The sequence below is a fragment of the Mobula hypostoma genome, chromosome 1 (genome assembly GCF_963921235.1).
Source record: "Mobula hypostoma chromosome 1, sMobHyp1.1, whole genome shotgun sequence".
In the NCBI taxonomy this organism is placed as follows: domain Eukaryota; kingdom Metazoa; phylum Chordata; class Chondrichthyes; order Myliobatiformes; family Myliobatidae; genus Mobula; species Mobula hypostoma.
This window is the reverse complement of record NC_086097.1, coordinates 34,512,611-34,539,973: the sequence shown is the minus strand read 5'-3', so window position 1 is coordinate 34,539,973 and position 27,363 is coordinate 34,512,611. Positions and strand designations below refer to the sequence as shown.

The window sequence follows — 27,363 nt, the reverse complement described above, 5'->3', positions numbered from 1 at the left end:
CTTCATTGCCATTAGACACAAGTTCCACTCTGAAAACTAATTATTTCCGGAGAACCGGAGTGGGAAAAGAACGGTGTGGGTGGAGAGTGAGTGAATGGTGGAGTCCGTAACCCCGTGACCCGGTGACGCAGAGCTCGGCGCGCGGGTGGTGGGCCTGCCCTGTGATGTGAGGCGGTGGGATCTCCGGCTGCTGCGACCTCCGCGCCCCGGGCTCGGTCTCGGTCTCGGCGTGTCTGTAGTGAGGATCCCCGCACTCTTCATTATACTCGGGCCTAGGATGGAACGCAAGAGGTTTTAAAGTACAGCGCGTGAGGGGAGCAGGCCACCCAGTTACCAACCACCGGATCATCTTTGTTGTCGACGGTGGCTGTTGGACTGAAAACAGATTAACCTGACTTGCCCGTGAGTTCAGTGAAGGGAAGCGTTAGCTTCTTCAAAGGGTCTTGATACAAGGTTTCGGCCCAAAACTTTCCTTCCCACAGATGCTGCTCGATCTGCTGAGGGGGTTTGTCCATTAGATAAGTTGGGTCAGTTTAATGTCCCTTCTGGAAATGGGATTGTCAAACCTTCCCTCCCTCCTCCTCCAACTTTTTAATTCATTTTCTTTTTGTCTAACAACAGACAATGGGTGCAGGAGTAGGCCATTCAGCCCTTCGAGCCAGCACCACCATTCACTGTGATCATGGCTGATCATCCACAATCAGTACCCCGTTCCTGCCTTCACCCCATATCCCTTCACTCCGCTATCATTAAGAGCTCTATCTCACTCTTTCTTGAAAGAATCCGGAGAATTGGCTTCCACTGCCTTCTGAGGCAGAGCATTCCACAGATCCACGACCCGCTGGGTGAAAAAGTTTTTCCTCAACTCCGTTCTAAATGGTCTACCCCTTATTTTTAAACTGTGGCCTCTGGTTCTGGACTCCCCCAACATCAGGAACATGTTTCCTGCCTCTAGCATGTCCAATCCCTTAATAATCTTATATGTTTCAATCAGATCCCCTCTCATCCTTCTAAATTCCAGTGTATACAAGCCCAGTCGCTCCAATCTTTCAACATATGATGGTCCCATATGATATAACTCTTTCCATCATTCACATTTCAGTACTCCTTTCCCATACCTGGTACGACTTGCTTGTCATCCGACACCCCGCCTCAGCCCACTAATCACCTACAATGCCGGAGGACCTCAGCAGGCCAGGCAGCATCTATGGACATGTGGACATGAATACACAGTTGACGTTTTGGGCCGCGACCCTTCATCAGGACTGGAAAAGTAGGGCAAGACGCTAGAGTAAAAAGGTGGTGGGAGGAGGATTGACAGAAAGTGACAGGTGAAGCCAGGTGGGTAGGAAAGGTAAAGGGCTGGAGAGGAGAGTGGACCCTAGAAGAAAAGGAAGGAGGAGTGGATCCAGGGAGAGGTGAGAAGAGATGAGGCCAGCAGGGAATAGAAGAAGAGAGAAGGGGAGTGAATTTTTTTTAACTGTAAGGAAAAATCAATATTCATGCCATCTGGTTGCAGGCTACCCAGTTGGAAAATAAGGTGTTGCTCGTCCACCCTAAGGATGGCCTCATTGGGGCACAAGAGGAAGCCATGAACCGACATATTGGAATGTGAATGGGGATCAAATTAAAATGTTTGGCCGCTATGCTTTCTTACTTGTGGCAGATGGAGCAGAGGTACTTGATGAAGTGGTCACCCAATTTACAACAGGTAAAGGAGCCTGCATCAGGAGCACTGGGCACCCTAGGAGATTTGCAACTGAAGTGTTGCCTCACCTGGAAGGACTGTATGGGGCCCTGAAATGAGGCGAATAGGCAGGTGTAGCACTTCTTCCACTTACAGGGATAAGTGCCAGGAGGGAGATGAGTGAGGAAGGACAAATGGCCAAGAGAATCTCGGAGGGAGCGATCTCAGCGGAAAGCAGAGCAAGGGGGCGAGGTAAAGATGTGTTTGGTGGTAGAAACCTTTGGAGATGGCCGAAATTGTGGGGATGATGTGTTGGATGCAGAGCCTCATGGGGTGGTAGATAAGGACAAGAGGAAATGTATCACTGTTATGGGGGTGGGACGACAAAGTGAGTGTGGATGTTCAGGAAATAGAGGAAAGCATCAATGATGGAGGAAGGGAAACCCTGTTCTTTAAAGAAGGAGGACATCTCTGATGTCCTGGAAAGGAAAGCCACATCCTGGTAACAGATACGGTAGAGACGAAGGAACTGAGAAGAGGGAATAGCATTTTTACAGGAGACAGGGTTGGAAGTGCTATACTCAAGATAACCATGGGAATCAGTAGATTTATAAAGATGTTGGTCATCATTTGGTCTCCAGAGATGGAGACAGAGAGATTGAGAAAGGGGAGGGTGGTGTCAGAAATGGAGCAGGTGAATTTAAGGGCGGAGTGGAAGTTAGAGGTAAAGTTAATGACATTGACGTGCTCAGCATGAAGCAGCGATAGTGCAGTTGTCAGTGTAGTGGAGGAAGAGTTGGGGAGCATTATCAAGAAAGGCTTGGAACATGGACGGTACTACATAGCCAATGAAAAGGCAGGCATAGCGTATGCCCATGGATAAAGTTGGAGGTGTCAAAGGGAAAGTTGTTGAGGGGCAAGGACCAGTGCTGCCAGACTGAGGAGGGTGGTAGTGGAGGGGAACTGGTTGGTAAAGGATATCCATGGTGAAAAGGAGGCAGTCTGGACCAAGGAATTGAAAATTGGGAGGAGATTGAGAGCATGAGAATTGTGGGTGTAGGTGAGAAGGTACTGAAGTAAGGGGGATAGAATGGAATCAAGGTATGGGGACACAAGTTCGGTGGGGCAGGAGCAGGGAGAGACAATGGACCTACGTGGACAGTCGGGTTTGTAGATCTTGGGTAGGAAGTATAGGGTAAGGGAACTATGAATTTGGCAGTGGATGGGAGTTCTCCAGAGGTGATGAGGTCAGCGATGGTGTTGGAGATAGTTTTCTGATGGTCTGGGGGGGGTCCTCTTCGAGGGGTGGTTATGAGGAGGTCTGAGGGTTGCCACTTGGCCTCAGCAAAGCAGAGGTCAGTGTGCCACACCTCTGTCTGTAGATTTGATGCTAAGGTGGAGAGAGTGGAGGACAGTGCATTCAGAGGGAGTAAGGAGAGAGGAGTGCTGAAGTGGAGGTGGGTTCCTTTGAGCCTCCACATCCAACACATCATTGTCCGTAACCTCTACCATCTCCATGGGGATCCTACCACCAAATGTATTACACTCCCCCTCCCCACTTTCTACAGGGACTCCTGACACTTATTCCTACAAGTGGAAGAAATGCTTTACCTGCCCATTCACCTTTTCTTTCGCCTCCATTTAGGACACCAAACACTCCTTCCAGGTGAGGCCAGAGTGAATCTACTGGGGTTGTCTATTTTGTCCAGTGCTTCTGATATGGCCCCCTCTACATCAGTGAGACCCATCATAAATTTGGGGACCACTTCATGCACCTCCGCTCTGTCTGCCAAACGCAGAACTTCCTCGTGGCCAAACACTTTAATTCAGATTCCCATTCCAGTTCTGACAGGTCAGTCCATGGCCTCCTCTTGTACCATGATGAGGGTGGAGGAGCAACCCCTTATATTCTCTCTGGGTAGCCTCCAACCTGATGGCATGAAAATTGATTTCTCTTTTCGGTGAAAAATTTCCCTCCTCCCTCTCCCTCCTTCTCTTCCCCACTCTAGCCTCTTACCTCTATCACCTCCCCTGGGTCTCCTTCTCCTTCCCTTCCTCCTATGGCCAACTTTCCTCCCCTATCAGATTCCTTCTTCTCCAGCCCTTTACCTTTTCCACCAAACTGGCTTCACCTAGCCTCCTTCCCCTCCCCCCACCTTCTTATTCTGGCATCTTATCCCTGTCCAGTCCTGGGAAGGGTCTCGGCCAAAGCGTCGACTGTTAATTTGTAGAAGCTGCCTGACCGCTGAGTTCCTCTAGCATTTTGTATTTGTTACTTTGAATTTCCAGCATCTGCAGAATTTCTCATGTTTATCAATCACCTTGGACTCGTTTTTCACCACAGCCCTTTTCTTAATATTAGTCATCTCACCTTACCACTCTTGGTCCTGACGCAGGATTTTGACCTGAAATGTTGACAATTTCTTTCTTCGTGCTTTTTGAACTTCTGAGTTCATCCAGCAAATTTTTTAGTCCACCTGAAAGACCATATTCATACAGCCACAGAAGCTCCATGAGAGAGGGATTAATAGTCTGAAACCCATTGCATTTAATTAGTCAATGGTCATCTTTGGAGTTAGCTCCTGTCCGTAAGCTTTTCAAATGAACAATTATAATAGCATTTTGTGCTTTTTAAACTATATAAAATTATGATTTTGTATACTGGTCTTTTTTATTTTGCCAGTGGTCTTTGTTTATTTGAAAACCGACAATGACGTCCATCATAAAGCTGACCGCCATTTCTGGAGTACAGGAGGAATCTGCCCTCTGCTATTTGCTGCAGGTGGATGAATTCCGCTTTCTGCTTGATTGTGGCTGGGATGAAAGCTTCTCCATGGACATAATAGATGCCCTGAAAAAGTAAGTGAAAAATTATCTATAAAACTTATTTTAGAGCTGGATAACTGAAGGTGAGGCAGCTGTGGTAGTGATAGAGAAGATACAAGAATTGGAGAAGTGATTGAAGATCTTGGAGCATTGTAAAAATACTGATAATGAAGTCTTGATGGAAATTTTAAAGGAGTTGTTGGTTGACAAATTTTCTGTTGTAAGTTTGCCCAAAATTCACTTGTAGTTTAAAAATTGTCGTGGTGTTGGTGTACTATAGATGATGAGTGCTGAAGTCTGTTGTATTGTTCAGTAAGATGTTTGATCTTCTACCTCAGTACAATTTCTCTGCCCTATCCCCAAATCTGTAAATTCCTCCAATGTCCAAAAATCTTATCAATTTCAATTTTGAATGTTAAGTTGTCTTGGGTAGAAAATCTGAAATATTCATCTTTTCAGTCCTAAGATGGTTAATTCCTGATTTTGAGCTTGTGATTCTTAATTCTAGAGTTAACCAACAAATATATCCTTGCATCCATCCTGTAATACTATTGCATTTTTCAGTGCAGCAATCTCTCTCTGCTCAAGTCTTCTCATTTCTGTAGTTCTTTGATTTACAAGTAGCCTGGGTATTTAGTTCTTAATATTGATTATTCTTAAATTTCATATAAGCAATGGCTTATTAAGTTCATTTATCCTACTTAACACCATTAATTCAGCCACCATAACTAGAAATTACGGAATGGAAGCTCAGCTCACGTTGTTAACTGTCAGGCCGGGGAGGGGGATGGAGTTGTTCATCAGGGACAGTTTGTGGAAAAAAAGTGAGGACTACATCTTCAATTTTCTTTGGAGAAATGTGAAGCTTTTAACTTTCTTAATGGGTACATATCTTACGGAACACAGGAACGGTGGGAAAGCTGAGCTTATGGGACACAGGAAAGATGGCTAAGCTGAGCATATGGTACATCTTATGGGATACAGAGGAAAGACAGGATAAAACTGATTTAACTGAACGATGGAGAAAGCTCATAAAGTGGAATGGGCTATTCTAATCCCATTGTGTTGACCGATTAAAGAAATGTCTGGTATCCTATCTAAAAGCTACTTGTTGACTAGTGCATCATTTATTGATGAATCATTTATTCCAGTGTTGGTTTACTTTCCATGCAAAAATATTATCTGTTAGGAGTCAGCAATGAGCAAGAACCATTCTATTTAATGACTTTCAACCCTCTCACATATATTGGCCTTTTCTCCTTGGAGCGAGGTAGGATGAGAGGTGACCTGATGGAGGTGTGTAAGATGATGAGAGGTATTGATCGTGTGGATATCCAGAGGCTTTTTCCCAGGGTTGAAATGGCTAACATGAGAGGACACGGTTTTAAGGTGCTTGGAACTAGGTACAGAGGAGATGTCAGGGGTAAGTTTACTATGCAGAGAGTGGTGAGTGCATGGAATAGACTGCTGGCGATGGTGGTGGAGGCAGATACAATAGGGTTTTTTAAGAGGCTCCTGGATAGCTACATTGAGCTTAGAGAAATGGAGAGCTATGGGTAACCCGTGGTAATTTCTAAAGTAAGTCCATGTTCGGCACAGGATTGTGGGCTGAAGGGCCTGTATTGTGCTGTAGATGTTCGATGTTTCTATGTTAAACATGGAGTGTTATACTGTATTTTCAATAGCACAATGTTTTTGTATCTATCATCTTGCTTGTTAGCCTAATATAAATATTTGCAACTTACAAGTCAGTATGTTTGCCAGTACTGATGAAGGGGCTCAACCCGAAACATCGACTCTTTATTCCTTTCCATAGATGCTGCCTGGGCTGCTAAGTTCCTCCAGCATTTCATGTGTGCTTGTTAGTAGATGTGTTTTAAGGTTGCTTTTCAACTATTATAAGAAGGATTGGTTGTAGGAGTTTGAACATTTAACAGTGTATGGGATCTTGGTGAGACTGCGTGTGGAATAATGATGTACCTGCCATTCAGGGAGTGTAGTGCAGTGAAGATTCACCTGACTGTTTCAGAGACGGTAAGTTTGGTGCATGAAAAAAGATTGACTAGACTGGGACTGTGTTGTTTAGAGTTTAGAAAAATGAAAATTGATCACACTGAAATTTAAATTTTTCTTCAAGGGACTGAAAGGGTCACTGTAGGGAGTACCTTTCCTCTGTCCTAAGGAGTTAAAGACTGGAGTATATTTTGGGAATATTTTGAGAATTAGGGATCAGTTATTAAAGACTAAGAAGAGAATTTATGCCTGAAGGAATTATTTCCTTGGATTAATTTAAAGTCTTAAATTTGTCTGTATTATTTTAGTATACTTTATTGAGGTTCTGACCCAGGTTAAAATAACGTATATATTTATGTAATCTTTAATTCCAGGATCCACAATCTGGAATTTTACAGTGTATTCACTGGATTGTTGTGTTGTATATTAAGCCATGAACTTTAAATCATAAACATTTCCCAAACTCTTGTGGGGTTTTCATTTCATTATACTTGGAGACTGAGTTTTGCACCTCGGTGTTGAGACACAGAGTCAGAGATGAGCTGGTTGATACTGGCACATCTAACTTCTCACTCCCTTTTTCTCTGCCGCAAGTTGTGGGCCACCATTCACTTCAGCCGGGTCACCGACCCTGAGTAAAAGTGCAGGGAATTAGTTTGTTTATTTTTTCTGTATTTTGCTTTTTAAATGCTTTTAATAGACTGTTTATTCATTCCAATGGATACCACTGAGTTCCTCCAGCATTTTATGTGTGTTGCTTTGGATTTTTGAAGACTTTGTTTATGACCTGTACTGTCTGATCCAGTTAGTTTTTAAGATAATTACTTGTTGCTGTGTTATAATGATTTGCATTATTTTTGCTTGCAGATATGTTCATTTGGTTGACGCAATCCTACTTTCTCACCCTGATCCCCTACATCTGGGAGCACTCCCTTATGCTGTTGGAAGGCTGGGTTTAAACTGCTCAATTTATGCCACTATTCCTGTTTACAAGATGGGGCAGATGTTTATGTATGATCTCTATCAAGTAAGTTTATTAGTAGCAATCTGTCATCTTAAATATGTCACTAAAAATGTAATTCATATTGATTTGTGTTTAAATATTTCAACCTTAGTAGCAGCAGCTAGCGATGACTAAAAGGAGCAGCCTGGTGCAGCAACTCTAATGCATTGTTGTTTTTGCTTGCTTGTAATGCATTGTTGTTTGTAATCGATTGTTTTAACATTAATAATACCTTAATAATGTAATACTAATATAGGTTAATAGATTAATAATGAAATTCAATAGGGTATAATTTCCTACTGTGAAGTTGTAATTCTATATAATTTCTTTTTACAAGTCACGGCACAATACTGAAGAGTTCTCTCTATTTACTTTGGATGATGTGGATGCAGCATTTGACAAGATTCAGCAACTGAAGTACTCTCAGATTGTCAACTTAAAAGGTGCGATCTCAAGAACTGCAGAATGACCCTCGTACAATTTATTAACATGGAGCAAATGATGGAATTTTTGATGAATATAATAAAATGGCATCACTTTAGATTTATGACACCAAATCATCTGTAACAGATCTTAAATCTCAAATGAATTGATTGGAGATGTATCTTATGAAGACAATTTCCCTCATCTGAAAAAGTTGCATGTATGTCATTCTTTAAGCAAACTTGGTGTACCAAAGAATTTTACAGCCAATGAATTAAATCTGAATTGCAATTACTGTAGTAATCTAGAAATCTTTGGAGAACTGGGTGGAGGAAGCTCTATGTTATTAAGGCAAAATATCTCAGTTTCTCTGAGCCTTGTCTTTTGAGTTTGGAGTACTGTGGTGTAATGCATTTAGTCATTTAGAATGTGACCAAAAAGACTGCAACAAATTATGGATTCAATGTATTTAAGATATAGTGAACTATTTACTTGCAATTAATGATTGAACTTTTTAAATTTTGTCTTGTATTTAGGTAAAGGACATGGTCTATCCATAACTCCGTTACCTGCAGGTCACATGATTGGAGGAACAATTTGGAAAATTGTGAAAGATGGTGAAGAGGAGATTGTATATGCAGTTGACTTTAACCATAAGAGAGAAATGTGAGTAACACTTAAAAATTCATCGTTACCTGATTATGTAAAATGTAAAAACTTGTGTAGAGCATCAGTTAAATATTTAGTCATCTCTAGATATAAATATACAGTAGCTATTTGTAGGGAAATGTTAATATTAAATAATTCTTGTTCAAGTTCTTGCATTTGGATCCCTAGTAAGATCAGACTCAAAACTAATTTTTGTAGGTTGAGTTTCTGAGTTAATTATCTATTTTACTTCTTAGCCATCTGAATGGATGTTCACTGGAAATGATTAGCCGGCCTTCAGTACTCATCACAGATTCTTTCAATGCCACCTATGTTCAACCTCGAAGGAAACAACGTGATGAACAATTGCTTAGTATGTACTTTTCAATAATGTATAATATCAAAATCAGAATTGGAGAGACTTTAACAAAACCAGTGCAATTGTCATATTCAAACAGCAGTTAGTCTGTTTTAGAACAATTTCCATATTTCTTTGCTGTTAAGTTAAAATTTGGAGGCTTGCAAGGGAATATTATTAAGCTTTACATTTTCACCCACTTCTGTATTTCTGAATCATTATTCTGTTAACATTCACTGTGAAGAAACTGTTGACTTGCATCAAAGCCTGTTTCTTTAACCATAAAAATGATGATCTTGCAATGTATGCCAGCCATCCTTGATCTGTACTCCAATAAAACGTAGTACTATTGTTCAGAAGTTGTGAATCTAATAACCCTTACTTCCTAGTTGTTATTCTAGCCAAGTAGTTACACAAGAGCTTTTACTTCAGAGTAAAGAAACAAGGAAGAGGAACTTTAATGAATGGGATAATTTATTTGAATTAGACAGAATTCTAATTATCCTTGTATTCATTGCTATTTTTGGCAATCTTTGAAGTAGCTATACTGGCTCATTAGCATTGATCTTTAATTAAACCCATACCTTGATTTGATTTTACCATTGCTTTCATTATTTCTTGGCACTGTCACATTTCACTTTATACATAGTTTTACTGGATTGAACTATTTTAATATGTTTAAAGTATGGTAATGTTCTGATAGTTTAGAAGCCTAGGGATTCTGTTTGTGCAGGACTTAAGGGATTTTCTGGACTATTGCTTGTTACTTCTATTAATATCCTAAACAATTTGTGAACTTTTTTTTTACATATTGCGTAGTAATATGTACTGCAGTGAACCTGGTAGGTTTCAGGTTGTAAGTGAAACTGAGCCACAATGAGTTGAAAGAGAGTAGGAAATAGAAGTAGGTGAGTTTCAACTTGTAAACTATATCATGTCAAAACAAACTGAAAAGTACAAGCACTCTGGATCCTAGTTTTGACCCCTACATTCTAGACCCCAGCTCTGACCACACGTCTAACCCATACTCGGCTTGCATTCTGGACACTTGGCACACACTTGTAACTAACGAGTAAGCCAGATGCTGAAACACTGAGATTTCCAAATAATCAGATACTAGAAGATTGACGTTTTGCTGTAATGAGCCAACCATAATCAATGGCTATGTGCTAATGACGTGTCTAACATAATTATTGTGCTAAAATTTGGTAGAGGTTATTTTAAAACTTCCAAAATTAAAGTTTAAACATTCTGTCGTAATAATATAGAATTCTATTGTGATGAATGCTTACTTTGATTAAAGTCTTCCATTTTGGTACTACCTTTTGGAAGTCATGTTTCTTTACATGATGATATAAAATAAGCCTGTTGAGATGGACAAAAACATGTAAATCTTAAATTAGTAAAACACCTTACATTTTTTTGAAAGACCATTCCTCTTTTTAAGAATTCCTAATTGGTGGTAGTGAATAAAGAAACTAATCAGAGTGGCATTAGAAGAGCGAATAGCAAATACAAAGAAACTATGTCAGTTCTGTGGATTCTTTTAGGGAAAAGGAGTTCTTTTGGCCCTCAATAGAGTTGAAGTACATGGATAAGATCTGAGGCAGATTAAAAATATGCACTTAGCAGAAGTGTAATTTTTATTTCTGCAGGTTGGTGTGTCATAGAACGTAGAACAATATAGCACAATACAGGCCCTTTGGCCCACAGTGTTGTGCTGGCCTTTTAACCTACTGCAAGATCAATCTAACACTTCCCTCCCACATAGCCATCCATTTTTCTTTCATTCAAGTACCTATCTTAGAGTCTTTAAATGTCTCTAATGTATCTGCCTCTACCACCAACCCCTGTCAATGTAAGTATTATCAAAGCTTGTTTTAACCTTGGTGGTTTTGCCTTGCCAGCCAATGTCCTGGAGACCTTGCGTGGCGATGGAAATGTGCTGATTGCTCTGGACACAGCCGGCAGAGTGCTGGAACTAGCTCAACTTTTGGATCAAATCTGGAGGACAAAGGATGCAGGGTTGAGCGTGTACTCTCTTGCTTTACTCAATAATGTTAGCTATAACGTGGTGGAGTTTTCAAAATCTCAGGTTTGTCTGAAATCTTTCATTTCATGCTATTGTTGACCAGGTGAAAGTTTCATTCATTTATTGGATCAGAGTACTGCTTCTGTTACTTTTTATTTAAGTTTCAAGCACGATTACATCGAAAGTTATCATATTTGCAGAAAGGGAAGAGTATATGCCATTGCAATGTTTTATATAAAATTCTTTTCCTCCTTTTACTACGACCTTTCACAACATCTCTAGTGAAAGAAGTTTATACACCTTAAGTCTCAGAAAAATGAATGGTGTGAATTTCAGGACAAAACCATTCAGCTAGCTTTAGTGCAAATCTCTTGGTGAATAAGATTATTCTACAAGATTATTGTACTTTCATCCAAAAAATAGGCACTGGAGGATTTTGAAATGCCCAGTGCATTGTTAGAATGGCTTGATTATAATGGAAGAAAAACAATCAATTATTGTTCAGAACTGATGAGGTTTTTCTTCCAAATCTATTCCCTTCATCCTTCAAATGGAATTATATTTAAATGTAGAGCAAGTTTTTTCTTTGACAACCATATACAAGTTGATTTAATGCTTGTTACTGAATGCTAACAAAATAAATTTTGCTCTTAGACTTCCACTTGTTATTTACTTATAAAATGACCAGTTTGTTTCAATTATATAACACTTTGCAAATCAGTAACTTTATTTTGAAAGAAAGTCAAAATTTTAACATCTTTAAAAAAGTTTTATTGGGAATATTCACTTGTATGTTTGTAAATATTCTAAAATTGAAATGTCAATGGGACTTCAATGGGTATTTTTTTAAAAAACCAGTGTAGAATATGTTGAGTTGGAACTAAGATGCAATAAGATACTGTCTTAATTATTCCATTAATTTTAGGTGGAATGGATGAGTGACAAGTTAATGAGATGCTTTGAAGACAAGCGAAACAACCCCTTTCAATTTCGTCACCTTTCTTTGTGCCACAGTCTTTCGGATTTGGCTCGAGTGCCTAGTCCAAAAGTGGTGCTTGCTAGTCAGTCCGATATGGAGTGCGGATTTTCACGTGACCTTTTCATACAGTGGTGTCAGGATCCAAAGAATTCTGTGATTCTCACATACAGAACATCACCAGGTACACTGGCCAGATATTTGATAGACAATCCTCACACCAAAAAAATGGAAATAGAGGTAAGGCTGCAGATTGGAATTAGTGTCATGATTCTTTTGGTTAATGAAAAGTTCTGAATTGTAATACAAACATTGTAAATGAGTGAAGGCAGTTTAGATTGATAATGAAATGTAATTTCAATAAAATCAAATACCCCTTGTCTTGCAAGCATGTGATATCCACTGCCTTAGAGACAAGAATGCAATCAACTCCCAGACATCCACACCTATGATCCATTGGCATCTGAACAGTTTCACAAAATAAGTGATAGAATTTTTCTTATATTTTCTCTTCCACAGGAGAAATAACTTTTTTTTAAACTCTCTGGTTCCACTTGATGGTGGGAATTCACAGAAGTGTTGCTATCACAGTCTACATTATTAAATGATGTCTTGTGGCATCCAGTAGAAGTTTTTTATTTCATTAATAACTGTATAATTTCATCTTTAAATTCTTAAGTACTTGTGTTTTACCTTAGGTTATTTAGACACCGTTTGAGAAACTTGGCATGATGATATTTGGTGTCTAAATAAGGGCAATTTAAATAATATATGTTCAATCAAATTTTGAAGAATTAATTTTCTGTTAAATTGTTAATAACTATAGTTCCTCCATATAAAACCCCATGTATGTTGCTTGGTACATGCTAGAATTTTTTTCTCATAGTTTGAAATAGGTCAAGCATAAAATGTGACATTTTATTCTCGTAACTATTGTAATGTTTTGCTAATAGATTAGACGTCGTGTAAAATTGGAAGGGAAAGAATTAGAAGAGTATTTGGAGAAAGAAAAGCTCAAGAAAGAGGCAGCTAAAAAACAGGAACAAGAGAAAGAGTAAGTGGAAAGGATCTTTAACCTAATAACATTGTGCTTTAGATTTTTCTCTGCTCTCATTGGATGTAGTGTCCTGAAAACAGTAACTTGTTCCTGGAACTTGGGATGAATTTTGCTGGAACAGCATTGAAGAGCAACAACAGAGTGGTAGTAAGAAGGTGAAAGTAATTTGCAACTGAAAACTCGGACCTGGGGATGGGTTTCAAGTGTCCAACAGTGGAGCTAACTGACAGACCTGGCTTACAGAATTTGCCATTAAGTCTAGAACTTTTGCTTTTGATAGTGGGGAAGTTGCAGACTTTTTTTCAGTGACAAAAATGAGGACATTTTCATTCTATTTCTTCATAAGATAAACACATTTTTCTAAGTATAGACTCATGACAATAGGGGTTTTGTTAGAAATAAGATCACTGCAACAAATTGGGCTCATGCACATTCAGAGTTCAGGTGGATAATTTATAATTTACAATTTTACTGTTTGATTAAATTTCTCATGTATCGGTATAATAGTTTAAGCTATATATGTTACATTTTTGCTAAAAATTACATTAATAGAATCTCTGATTGTAATTTCCTTGCAGACGAGATGTTGACTCCAGTGACGAGAGTGACGTTGAAGAAGACTTGGACCAACCACTTACTGGAAAAACCAAACACGATCTCATGATGAAAAGTGAGAGTAGCCGCAAAGGAAGTTTCTTCAAACAAGCTAAAAAATCATATCCCATGTTCCCAGCTACAGAAGAGAGAGTGAAGTGGGATGAATATGGAGAAATAATAAGGTATATCCGGTTGATGATCATCTCATGTAACAAACTGCCCAGGTCAATTCTACCTTTTGTTGAGATTCACAGCTTTGAATGTTCCATCCATGCTGGGAGATTGTGTTTCATGTTTGCTGTTGAGTGGCTTTGGAACCAATGGATGTTATCTATATGGATTTGTGACATTTCTGTGTACAATCTTCTTTATTTATGGTGTTTAAAGAATTGTTCCTCCACAACCCTGCTTGGTTCTCTTGCTTTAGCCCTGCTGTAGCCACTGCTTTTTTAGAGCTTTAAGATTTTTTAGACTTTTAAGGATTTTTTTTATCTTTAAGATGCATAAAATGAACACCAGTATTTTTCATATAGTCAGTTAATACTTGCACTATAAACTTAGTATTTCATCTTCAAAATTGCACAAGCTATTCTTCCAGCAGCTCCTAGTGAGGATTTGTCATTCCTCATTATGTTTATTTTACAAAGCAGCATTTTACAAATGTAGTCTTTACAGCATCTTTCATGTGCGTTTGTCTGGGGATTCTGTGAGTGGTAATTACTTGAAAACTCTTATTGTGGTAGCCTGATCTAACATTAAGCATTCCAGTCGAAGTAGTAGTATAAAGGACATTGAGAGCATCTGCTATTAGGCTGGTATCCAACTACTGGTGATGGAATTGTTTTTTTTAATGTGTAAGCACTTGAGTCCATTGAGTGGGTAGGATAAACAAACATAATGCTCTTTACCTACTCAGTGGGAGAGAAGAAGCATTTTCTATTGATAAATTAATTGAGGAGAAAATTGTATCAAAAGTAGTGTCAGCATTGAGGTTACCTCCTGCTGAGTCTTCCTTGCAAGTTGTGCTGTATATTGAGCAGGATAGTGTGTTATTTCATTCATAAGCTGGATCAAGTATATTATCTTTTATTTGAAGGGATATTTTAAAGTTCACATTGAGTTTAATCATTTAGCTGCCCCATTAGGCCCCAGCTCTCTAATACCCTCCTCCATTTAGCCTGCCTTTTCTCTGGATTGAAAATCTAATAAAATTGAAAACGCTGTAAATCTGAAATAAAAATTAGGAAAGGCCATAAAAAATAACAAGTGTAGAAAGAGAAACAGAGTTAACATTTCTAAAGACTCTACATTAGAATTGGGGAAGTTAATTTACAGTAGCAAGGAGGATGAATGAGGAACGGCTGGAACAAAAGGTGTATCTCTAATAGGTGAGTAAGTTAATGTGGCAGTTAGATAGACATTATGCTTCTTTGCTTGTATCACCTAAGGGATGTTCTGAACAGGTCATTTTATACTAATGGATAGGAAATGAAACTGAGGCAACAACTCCTTTGTTCTTGCCTTGTTAAAGATTTTCTCTTCATTCTACCCTGTTTATCCTGATTCCCATGCTGAGTGGCAGTGGAAATCATTCTTTGTCACTTGGTGGATCATCCTCCTCAGAATTCTGCAGTTGATTCTCTTTATCCTTGTAAGCTGTATCTGCTCCTCCTATTTCTTCTTCCTCTCCATGCATCCTTTCCTGCAAGCATAAAATCACAAATTTTGTGATTATTTACCCGTTGTACTATCTCTCTTTCACCTTTTTGAACTGTGTGAGATCTTTGACACAGTCTTTTGGCTTTTTGACCAAGCCCTTAATTATTTTCTCCTTTGTCTGAGTCCATTGCATTAGACTGCTCTTGTATGAATGATATTTTCCTTGTCAAAAAGTATCTATAAATACACATTTAATGTAAGAAGCCCTGTAAAAGGAATAAAAAAGGAGAAAATCTTTGCAGGAAACAAATTGTCCATCCCTCCTCCTCCTCCATGTATATAGTGATCTTTTATACATGAACAGTTAAACCTTTAACTGTAAATGCACCATGTTGGAAGTCTCATTGATTTGAACGAGTATTGATATTGCCCAAGGTTATCAATTGAACCTCCTGGAGTTTCACTTGAACTATTATTTTTCTCATTGTACATCATTTCTTTCCCTAAAGACATTTTTGCAACAACTTTTCTTTATTCTGTATGATATCTATGCAGATCCAAAAAAATTAACTTTCTTTTTCTGTGGTTTCTTATTTGTGTTTATTGCTGTTTTATTTTAGAGCTGAGGACTTTTTAGTTCCAGAGCTGCAGGCAACAGAAGAAGAAAAAAGCAAACTTGATTCTGGTCTGACTAATGGAGAAGAACCTATGGATCAGGATCTATCTGATGTTCCAACCAAGTGTGTTTCAGCAACAGAAACCATAGATATCAGGTTAGTGAGGCGCTAATGTTTGAAAGTAATATTCATTCTGAATTGAAAATCTGATTATTTTTCTCCTAAATTGAAATTGAATGTATTCATCAAATAATTCGCTTTTCTCAAACAGGGCAAGAGTGACGTATATTGATTACGAAGGACGTTCAGATGGTGACTCAATCAAAAAAATAATTAATCAAATGAAACCCCGTCAGTTAATTATTGTTCACGGGCCCCCAGAGTCCAGCCAAGATCTTGCTGAATCATGCAAAGCATTTGGTGGAAAGGACATTAAAGTTTATACACCAAAGCTTCAAGAAACAATAGATGCTACAAGTGAAACTCATATTTACCAGGTATTGCAACTTGAAGGTTAATGTGTGAGATGGATTGTAATAGCTTACTATAAGCTAGCTAGTGGCATCTGCCCTGGACTTTGGGGCGGGTCGTCCCATGTTCAGATCCAACCGGCTCCTTGCATGCTTTTCCATCTGTGCTGGGTTGAACGTTGAACTAGCATCTCAGCCTCGTAAAACGGACAAATGCTAAAGGTTGCTGCCTGATGAGGCACGGGAGGATAATATTTTATGCTGAATAGCAGACTTCAAGATTGATGCTCCAATACGTAAGACTTCAATACATAACATAGGCATAATTATTCCATTGCTGAGATATGACATAAAGGAAAGTTTTTTAGCCTTCATAGGTGCGACAATGGTATATAAAGGTCTTCTATTTTTGGAAAGGTGGCTTGTAGGTAAGATTTTTTGAAATAGGAATTGCCATTAATTTGTAGCTTGAAACAACAACTCATCTATTTGCAAACATTACATTTGTGAATTTAACACCATCTTATTGTTGGACCTTCGAGTCTGATCATGAGCCAGAATCTTGGCATAGGTGCCTATAAGAAGTATTCACCTCCTTGGAAGTTTTCATGTTTTATTGTTTTACAACATTGAATCACAGTGGATGAAACTTGGCTGTTTTTTTGACACTGATCAACAGAAAAGACTCTTTCATGTCAAAGTGAAAACAAATTTCTACAAGTGGTCTAAATTTATTACAATTATTAAGCACAAAATAATTGATTGCCTAATTGCTCACCCCCTTCAAGTCATTATTTAGTAGATGTACCTTTGGCAGCAATTACAGCCTTGAGTCTGTGTGGCTCGGTCTCTATCAGCTTTACACATCTGGACACTGCAGTTATTCCCTATTCTTCTTTACAAAGCTGCTCAAACTCTGTCAAATTCCATGGGATGGTGAGTGAACAGCTCTTTAAGTCCACCCACAAATTCTCAATTGGATTGAGGTCTGGACTTTGACTCGGCCACTCTAGGATATTAACTTTGTTGTTTTTAAGCCATTCCTGTGGAGCTTTGGCTTTATGCTTGGGGTCTTTGTCTTGCTAGAAAACTAATCTCCCAGGTCACAATTCTTTTGCAGACTGCATCAGGTTTTCCTCCAGGATTTCCCTTTATTTTGCTGCATTCATTTTACCCTCTACCTTCACAAGCCTTCCAAGGCCTACTTCAGTGAAACATCCCCACAGCTTGATGCAGCCACCACCACGCTTCACGGTGGGGTTGGTGTGTTTTTGATAATGTGTGGTGTTTTAGCCTTTAGTCTCATAGTCAAAAAGCTCAATTTTGGTTTTATCAGACCATAGAACCTTCTTTCAGTGACTTGAGTCTCCCACATGCCTTCTGGCAAAACCTAGGTGAGATTTCATGTGAGTTGTTTATTCAACAGTGGTTTTCTCTTTGCCACTCTCCCGTAAAGCTGTGACTGGTGAAGCACCCAGGCAACAGAATCAGAGTCAGGTTTATTATCACCAGCATGTGATGTGAAATATGTTAACTTAGCAGCAGCAGTTCAATGCAATACATAATCTAGCAGAGAGAAAAATATAATAAATAAAATTAAAATAATAATAAATAAACAAGTAAATCAATTATGTATATTGAATAGATTTTTTTAAAAGTGCAAAAACAGAAATACTGTATATTTTTTTAAAAAAGTGAGGTAGTGTCCAAAGAATCAGTGTCCATTTAGGAATTGGATGGCAGAGGGGAAGAAGCTGTTCTTGAATCGCTGAGTGTGTGCCTTCAGGCTTTTGTACCTTCTACTTGACGGTAACAGTGAGAAAAGGGTGCTGGAGGTCCTTAATAATGGATGCTACCTTTCTGAGACACCGCTCCCTAAAGGTGTCCTGGGTACTTTGTAGGCTAGTACCCAAGATGGAGCTGACTAGATTTACAACCTTCTGCAGCTTCTTTTGGTCCTGTGCAGTAGCCCCTCCATACCTGACAGTGATGCAACCTGTCAGAATGCTCTCCACGGGACAACTATAGAAGTTTTTGAGTGTATTTGTTGACATGCCAAATCTCTTCAGACTCCTAATATAGCCCCGCTGTCTTGCCTTCTTTATAACTGCATTGGTATGTTGGGACCAGAGATCTTGACAGCCAGAAACTTGAAACTGCTTACTCTCTCCACTTCTGATCTTTCTGAGGATTGGTATGTGTTCCTTCGTCTTACCCTTCCTGAAGTCCACAATCAGCTCTTTCGTCTTACTGACGTTGAGTGCCAGGTTGTTGCTGCGGCACCATTCCACTAGTTGGCATATCTCACTCCTGTACGCCCTCTCGTTACCACCTGAGATTCTACCAACAATGGTTGTATCGTCAGCAAATTTATAGATGGTATTTGAGCTATGCCTAGCCACACAGTCATGTGTATATAGAGAGTAGAGCAGTGGGCTAAGCACACACCCCTGAGATGCGCCAGTGTTGATCATCAGCGAGGAGGAGATGTTACCACCAATCTGCACAGACTGTGGTTTTCCGGTTAGGAATTCGAGGATCCAATTGCAGAGGGAGGTACAGAGGCCCAGGTTCTGCAACTTCTCAATTAGGGTTCTGGGAATGATGGTATTAAATACTGAGCTATAGTTGATGAACAGCATCCTGATGTAGGTGTTTGTGTTCTCCAGGTGGTCTAAAGCTGTGTGGAGAGCTGCTGAGATTGTGTCTGCCATTGACTTATATTGTGGTGATAGGCAAATTGCAATGGGTGCAGTTCCTTGCTGAGGCAGGAGTTCGGTCTAGTCATGACCAGCCTGTCAAAGCATTTCATCACTGTGGATGTGAGTGCTGCCGGGCGATAGTCATTAAGGCAGCTCACATTATTCTTCTCAGGCACTGGTAGAATTATTGCCTTTTTGAAGCAAATGGGAACTTCCGCCCGTAACAGTGAGAGGTTGAAAATGTCCTTGAATACTCCCGCTGGTTGGTTGGCACAGATTTTCAGAGCCTTACCAGGTACTCCATTGGGACCTGTCGCTTTCACTGTCTTTAAAGACAGCCTAGCATCGGCCTCTGAGACGGAGATCACAGGGTCATCAGGTGCAGGGATCTTCACAGCTGTAGCTGCTGTATGTGCAGTCTCTCTCATCTCAGCCACTGAAGCTTGTAGCTCCTCCAGAGTTGTCATAGGTCTCTTGGTGGCCTCCCTCATTAGCATCCTTCTTGCATGGTCGCTCAATTTTTGAAGATGGCCTGCTCTAAGCAGATTTACAGCTGTGCCATATTCTTTACATTTCTTGATGATTAATTTAACTGTACTCAAGTGTACTTAACTAACTGTAACTAAGTGTACCTAACTAACTGTACTTCAGTGACTTGGAAAATTTCTTGTATCCATCTCCTGACTTGTGCTTTTCAATAACATTTTTGCGGAGTCGTTTGGAGTGTTCTTTTGTCTTCATGGTGCAGTTTTTGCCGGGATACTGACTCACCAGTAGTTGGACCTTCCAGATACAGGTGAACTTACAACAATCAATTGAAACACCCTGACTGTATGCAGGTCTCCAAAAACAGATCTCCATTTAACTAATTATGTGACTTCTAAAACCAATTGGCTATACCAGTGATGATTTTGTGTATCATATTAATGTGGATGAATACTTATACAATCAATTATTTTGTGTTTTATTTTTGTAATTAATTTAGATCAGATTGTAGAGAATCTGTTTTAACTTTGACACGAAAGAGTCTTTTTCTGTTGATCAGGGCAAAAAAAAAGCCAAATTAAATCCACTGTGATTCAATGTTGTAAGAGAATAAAACATGAAAACTTCCAAGGGGGTTGAATACTTCTTTTAGGCACTGTAAATCTGATGCTTTCCAGAGCAAATTAGAGTGACAAAACAATAACTTGCTTACTTAGCAATTGAGAAAATTGTAGCTTGAGGAGAAATAGCACCAAAAGAAATCTCTTTACTGCGAAAGATATTATGATTAGCTGAAAGTATAAATGGGAGGATTAAAGCACAGACTAATTTCTTGGAGCTATGTTATAACATCTTGATAAAACTGATTAAAAGGAAAAACATTCAGTAATGCATTTTGAAAAGTATTCTCAACAGACAGTAATAAAAATAACTTTTTAAAATCTCCACAAACCTACTTAATGCCAGCTTTTGAATATTTTTCAAAAATTGCTGACAGCATATTCACTGCCATATGAATTTTAAATACTTAGTCTCCTGAGCCTGCTTCATGGTGTAATAAGATGATTTATTATAACCTGGACTCCGTATGCTAGTTTACTTATTTACGGTAATCTTTTAACCTTTCCATTTTGAGAACCTTTGCCTTAAAAATACTTAACAGCTTTGCTTCCTCTACCCTTTGAGGAAGAGAGTTCAGACTTCTGACCCTATCAGAAAGGAAACACGTTATCTTTAATTGGAAACCCCTTAATTAAACCGTTGACCTTTATATTTAATTTGTGTATTTAGTATTGTATATTAAAACATTGAAGTGCCTAGTTGTTTTGATAAACTTCTTTATTTGTCTGTGTGTAATTATATGGAGCGACCTGTGGTCGCCTCCTCTGTTTATCATTACATGATTTACTAATATTTACATTTTTCATTCTCACAGGTTAGACTGAAGGATTCTTTGGTCAGTTCTCTTCAGTTCTGCAAAGCAAAGGATGCAGAATTAGCTTGGATAGATGGTATCTTGGACATGCGGGTATCAAAAGTTGATACAGGGGTCATTCTGGAAGAGGGGGAGTTAAGAGAGGACGAAGAAGGGGAAATGCAGGTAGATGCTCCTTCATCAGGTTCAGATCAAGTTGCAGCTCAGCAAAAGGCAATGAAGAGCCTTTTTGATGATGATGAAAAAGAGACCAATGAAGATCTTGATGTAATTCCCACTCTGGAACCATTGTCACCCAATGAGGTATGGAAATAATGTTGTCCACTCATTGTTTGGAAGCTTGTATTTTTTGTACATGTTTAACCACTAGAAAGCTTGATTTGACTTTGGAAATAATAGGAATTATTGCAGCTTTATATTAGTAGTGCCCTCTGTGTTAAACCATTAAAAAAATCCTCTTAACAGTACAAACATTTTATTTTTATCTTGTTTCTGTTTTAATACAAAAGTTGTGTTATTGTTATTCTGAATCACAAGGTATTTTCTTATTACACAGAAAATTGTGAAACGTAAACCTGTTTGTTTTCAAGAAAAGAAATCCATCTTTTTTTTAGATCAAGTTTGAGATTCTCAGATCTTTTAACCTTAGTCATTTCATACCAATAAAATATTAGGCCGAATAAGTTAGGGATGATGTCTCTTTAGGAGTGGACTTGGTTACCAAGCTGATACAAAAATAAAATTATATTTGAAGTTAAGTTTCAAGGCCTGCATAGTTAGAAATTCACTTTCAATAGTGGTCCTATGTATACTTAGCAACAACTAATTGCATATTGCCTCTAAAATTCAATTCCATTAATTACAAAAGCACGATACATCACACTGCTGTTAGTAAAGTGACAGGGATCATGGTTTAGGCAAGGTTATTTTTCAAAAGACTTTGATATCAAAATCCTCTTATAGCTTATCTTGTTTTTTTTTCTCTTCTTCAGCATGTAATTAAGTTGAGTGTTTGAGCACAATTGATTAAATGTTGCAGATGAAATCTCCAAATTTTGATAGTTTGTAATGTGAACTTAATTAAAATTTAAGTATTAATTATTGTTCAGTCTGTGCCCTTGCCAGAAGTCAAAAATGTTTTACTGGGAGGGAGAAGGAAGGTAGGAACCTTGATATCAAATGACTTTTTTTTATATTATGAAGGTCTTATGTACATGTTATTCCTTATTTGTGAAATACAAATATTTCTACCTATGATAAATGGTAATATGATCCAATGGGTTGAGCACAACTATCAGCAAACAAGCCTGATAAGTTTTTTAAGCATAAAATGAATGCTACAGTTTTGTACAGTGAGATTTATTGTTCTCTGCTATTCTGTTGGGAAGTTAATTCTTATAACCATATAACAATTACCGCACGGAAACAGGCCATCTCGGCCCTTCTAGTCCGTGCCGAACTCTTACCTTAATTCTTAATCCCAAGTTATCTGGAAGTAGTGAGGTTTGTGTTTAACGGCTATAAACAACTTTCAAATGTAACTAGTGAATTCTTAAGGTCTAAAAACGATCAACAGCAAAGCAGCGAACGACGTAATAATTGTACAAACAATTATCTAAAACACAAGATATTCTGCAGTTGCTGGAAGTCTTGAGCAACACACAGAAAATGCTGGAGGAACTCAGCAATTCAGGCAGCATCATGGAGGGCAATAAACAATGTTTCGGGCAGTCCTTGCAACCAGTCACCAATAACCTGCTTGCTGATGCTCAGTTTGAAGTCTTGCAAAACATATCAGCTTTTGGCACCATTGCAGCCTGACTAATGGAAGAGAACTGAGGCATCTTAACTGTTAGCAGCATCAAGAAATTTAGCAGAACTAAGACATTATACTCCTGACCCACAAGAGAACAGTTATTGCAGCCCTGGGACATAGCTGCCAGTTGCTCAGATCAGCATGCTTGATATGATGGTCTTTAGCTATATCTTCAATAAGTATGTCTGTACTTAAAAGTCAGGTGGCCCATTTGGGAATGATTGTACATGTTCCTTTTCATTCCCAACAATGGAGCCACGTGTCAGTCTGCAGCATGCTATGTATATAAGGAACTGAAAAAGGACAAGAAATATTCATGCCCCTAAAAGCATGTAGCCATCACCTTCAGCAAGAAAATAGCCAGTCACCTCTGCTTGATCTGCAGTGGCACCAGTTTACATTGAACAGGAGTAAACATCAGCTAAATATATCAAAGCAACAGCTATAAAGTTCAAGTCAAATGATCTTATGATATACTCCTTACACAACTAGATGGGGACAGACACAGCAACATTTTAGAAGCTCAACATGATCAAAGGCAAACTGTTTAACTGTTCATCTGGTACCGTCTAGGAATTTCTCCACCTTTTTTCGAGTAGCTCAAAAACACTGATCAAAATTTTGATCATCTGTCCTGACATTTGGTCATTGTCATTTTTGAAAATTAATTTGTAATGTGGGTGTTACCATATAAACGCTCCTTAAACACAAGATGCTATTGTATTGCTTAACTCATTAGCAATCCCATCGATCTTTGAGACTCTATGCACAATCTGCTGTTTACAATTTGCATGTTTACTATTCCTGATTTGATGTCAGTTTCCTGCACCCCTGACACCTACTACCCAGAAGGAAAGCAACAACTTTCGACAGGAGAATCATCTCTAGCAATCCCTTCCTAAGCTGTACTCCACTGCAACTAATGCTGCTGCTTTCTTATACTGGAGTGAAATGTTTATCTTCTCTGTCTACTACCACTGATAGCATGCAGTGTAGATTAACCATTCCTATCAGATCTGAGATAAGAGTGATAAGTAATAAATGTTGTTTAGGATGGTGGTGACTATTGGTAGCTTGGGTTGAGGCATTTGATGTTGCCGTGTTTGCCGAGCTTGGCAGATGGCTTACAGACGTTTCATTACCAGGTGAGAACATCCTCAGTGTGCAGTTGTGGGTGTTTCTCTCTGGGAGTGCTCGTGTTTATGTAGCCCCCATTCACTTGCCTCATTTCTGATTGACTACCTGTTCACCTGACCTTTGAATTCTATTGGCTAGTGTTTCTTTGGCTCTTAGGGGTTCGTAGATGGCATCTATTTCAATATGCTTGTTCAGCCAACTGGTGACGAAATGTTTGCAAGCTAATTATCAAGCTTGGTGAACACCACAACATTACATAAATGTTGTCCTGTTTGCATCACCCACATCTTGAGAATAAATATTGAGAATAAGGTGGTGAAAAGAGTCCAACCTAATGAGCCCCATTGCTGCAAAACCCATGGACCAAAGCTGTAATAGTAAGTAAAGTTTTTATAAATATTGAGCAAGTCAGACAGCATCTATGCAAAGTGGAAAATGGGGCTAACATTTCAGATTGGTGATTTATTCCCGATAGCTGATCTTCATGTGATTTCGGTTGAGAAGCATGACATGAACAACTTTAAAAATAACTATTTTAACAGTCAAGTAACTGTTGCTCCATGTCTGATAGTTATAAGAGCCGTTTATTTCACCAATCATAATAATCTGATGACCTCATACTGAATGTGATAATTATGAAATGTAGAAGTCCATTCATTGAGCAGTAACTAATATTTTTAATTCTTTATTTTAGGTTCCTGGTCATCAAGCAGTCTTTATTAATGAGCCAAGATTATCTGATTTTAAACAAGTTCTTTTGCGGGAAGGTATCCAGGCAGAATTTGTTGGAGGTGTACTTGTCTGCAACAATATGGTAGCTGTTCGAAGGGTAAGTATCTTTATCTAGTCTGTTAACGCATTTAAAGACCATCAGCGAAATATGATTATCAAGAGTTCATCTTGTACTAGTGGACTATTCAGTAGTCTTATAACAGCTGTCCTTGAGCCTGGTGATATGTGCTTTTAGGCTTTGTTACCTTCTGCCAGTTGAGTGGCAGACAGCATGTATGAGGTGGATGTGTTGGCTGCCCTACTGAGGCAGTGAGAAATATTGACAAGTCTGTGGAGGGGAGGCTGGTGCATGTCATTTGTTAAGCTGTGTCCGCATGTCTCTGCAGTTTCTTGCGGTCACAGGCAGACCACTTGCCATACAAAGCCACAGTGCATCAATAAAAATTGGTGAGGTCAAAGGGGACATCCCAAATTTCTTTAACTTCCTGAGGAAGTAGTGTTGCTTGTGAGTTTTCTTGACCATGACTTTTGAAAGGTTGGATCCGGACAGACTATTGGTAACGTTAACTTCCAGCTGAAGCCTCTAAGCCTGTCAACCTCAGCACTGTTGATATAAACACTATACCCCTTCCAGAAGTCAATGACCAGCTGCTTTGTTTTGCTGACATTGAGGGGAGGATTGTTGTCATGACACTATGTCACTAGGCTCGGTACCTTTTTCCGATATTCTCTGACTGGTCATTATTTGAGATATGGCCCACTAGTGTGGAATCATTTGCAAACTTGGAGTTAGAGCAGAATCTGATCATATATCACGAGTGTACAGGGAGTAGAGTATGAGGCTGAGGAAAAGAATGGATGTGATAGAGGTTAGTTGCTGGTCCTTGCTGATTGCAGTGTGATGGTCAGAAAGTAAAGGATCATTTGCAAAGGAGTTTTTGTTTTTGTTCATTTGAGATGCAAAATATGCATTTGTGTGCTAGAATAATTAATTTTTGCCCATAATATTGTTTGTGCCATCAGACGTCGAACAGTACAGCATTAGACCAGGCCTTTTGGCTTATGATGTTATGCCAAGCTAATTTAAATTAGTAATAAAATGCCTAACTGAATGCCTAACACAATGACCATATATCGCTGCATTCTCTGCACATTCATGCTTAAATACTTCTTTTGTATTTGCCTCCCCTACTATCCCCAGCAGCAAGTTCCAGGTACCCACTACTCTCTTTATAAATAAAACAAGAGCATGCTCTGCCCTTCTCCTTTGAACTTAGTCCCTCTCACCTTAAATGCACGCCCTTTAGCATTAGCCATTTTGTCCCTGGGAAAAAATCACAGGCTGTCTGCCTTTGCCTCTCATAATCTTATAAAATTTCTGTTAAGACTTCCAAAATCCTCCATGACTCCAGAGAAATGAACCCACTTATGTTCAACCCCTGTTAGAGGAGCACTTGCTCTTTAATCCAGGCAACATTGTGGTAAGTGTCTTCTGCACTATTTCCATAGCTCCTACGTCCTTCCTATAATTGGACAACGAGGGTTGAAGGCAATACTCTAGATGAGGCCTAACTAGAATTTATTAAGCTGCAACATTACTTCCTTGATTAAAAAAGGTTTGGAAGAAGATTGACCAAACTTCTGAATATCTGTCTGTCACTGCATTGTCATTTTGGCTTAGGGGATCATTTATAATGTCCAAGTGTAAAAAAAAAATAGAATTTTATGTATGCTTTTAAGTTACATATTGATATTAAATAGAAAATGCATTTATAATTTAAAATGTGTAATGTACTTTCTCGCTTTATGTTTAGATCTATCTTTAAATTCTTACTGCTCTTTTATTTGCAGACTGAGACAGGACGCATTGGATTGGAAGGATGCTTGTGTGAAGATTATTATAAAATAAGGGACCTTTTATATCAACAGTATGCAATTGTATAATTACACTTGGAATTCTCTTCAAAAACTCAATTCTCGTCGCGAGGAGCCTTCTAAATCACTGAAAGCCACATAGATGTGATGTGAAAAATCGGGAGTTTTTATCTATCTACAATGCTAGTTCTTTGAATCTTGCATTTGGTTTTCTTCTCTCGTGTCACTGGAGGGAATTTGAAATCAAACTTGTATTTGTGCATCTGAAGTCAGCTCTGTTAAACATAAGATTATGTTCTCTCTCAACAGTAGTTTCCTGTAGAAATTTGATAATGACGTACAGTATATTTGGCTTACAGAGTCAATGTGAACAAATGTATTTGCAATACTTAGTTCACCTGTTTACATGATTATAAAACTGCAGTTTGAGCTTTGAAACACTGTCATTTTATCAAGCTGTGTAAAAATAACTTGACCTATAGAAGAGAAAGAAGGTGACCTTTCAACCAAGAGAAGTTTGAAGCATTTTGAAAGTTTTAATTTTTTTCAAAATACTAAGATGTGTTTTGATGGGGATATTGGTTAACTCACCCTATACAATTTAAGACTATTAAAGTTGGTTATCAGGCTTTTATAAAGTTATATAAATGCAGGACACATTGACACACAGATGTTGTAAATAGTTACGCTGAGTTTGTAAAGAAGAAAATGCTGTGTGAAATTGTTACAAATAAATTGTAATACTTAGTTTTGAAATCCAAGAATATTAAATTGTTTATAAAACTTCACCTTTAACTTGTTGTAAATTCTTACT

At 38.6% G+C, this 27,363-nt stretch overlaps 1 protein-coding gene across 2 annotated transcripts; it reads left to right on the top strand.

Annotated features, from left to right (window-relative positions):
* Positions 1–132: 132 nt before the first annotated feature.
* Positions 133–27,331, top strand: cpsf2 (cleavage and polyadenylation specific factor 2). 2 transcript variants are annotated; one of them, XM_063061125.1, is made up of 16 exons: positions 133–402; positions 1,520–1,711; positions 4,371–4,546; positions 7,394–7,553; positions 7,867–7,972; positions 8,489–8,618; positions 8,858–8,973; positions 10,866–11,053; positions 11,916–12,206; positions 12,920–13,020; positions 13,602–13,802; positions 15,900–16,052; positions 16,168–16,393; positions 20,990–21,292; positions 24,637–24,771; positions 26,526–27,331. In XM_063061125.1, exons 3-16 carry the CDS (start codon positions 4,398–4,400, stop codon positions 26,616–26,618), a joined length of 2,352 nt encoding a protein of 783 aa, XP_062917195.1. In that variant the 5' UTR covers positions 133–402; positions 1,520–1,711; positions 4,371–4,397; the 3' UTR covers positions 26,619–27,331. The 2 variants fall into 2 exon arrangements, with proteins under 2 accessions (XP_062917195.1, XP_062917109.1); XM_063061039.1 differs by lacking the exon at positions 1,520–1,711.
* The last annotated feature ends 32 nt before the right edge of the window (positions 27,332–27,363 follow it).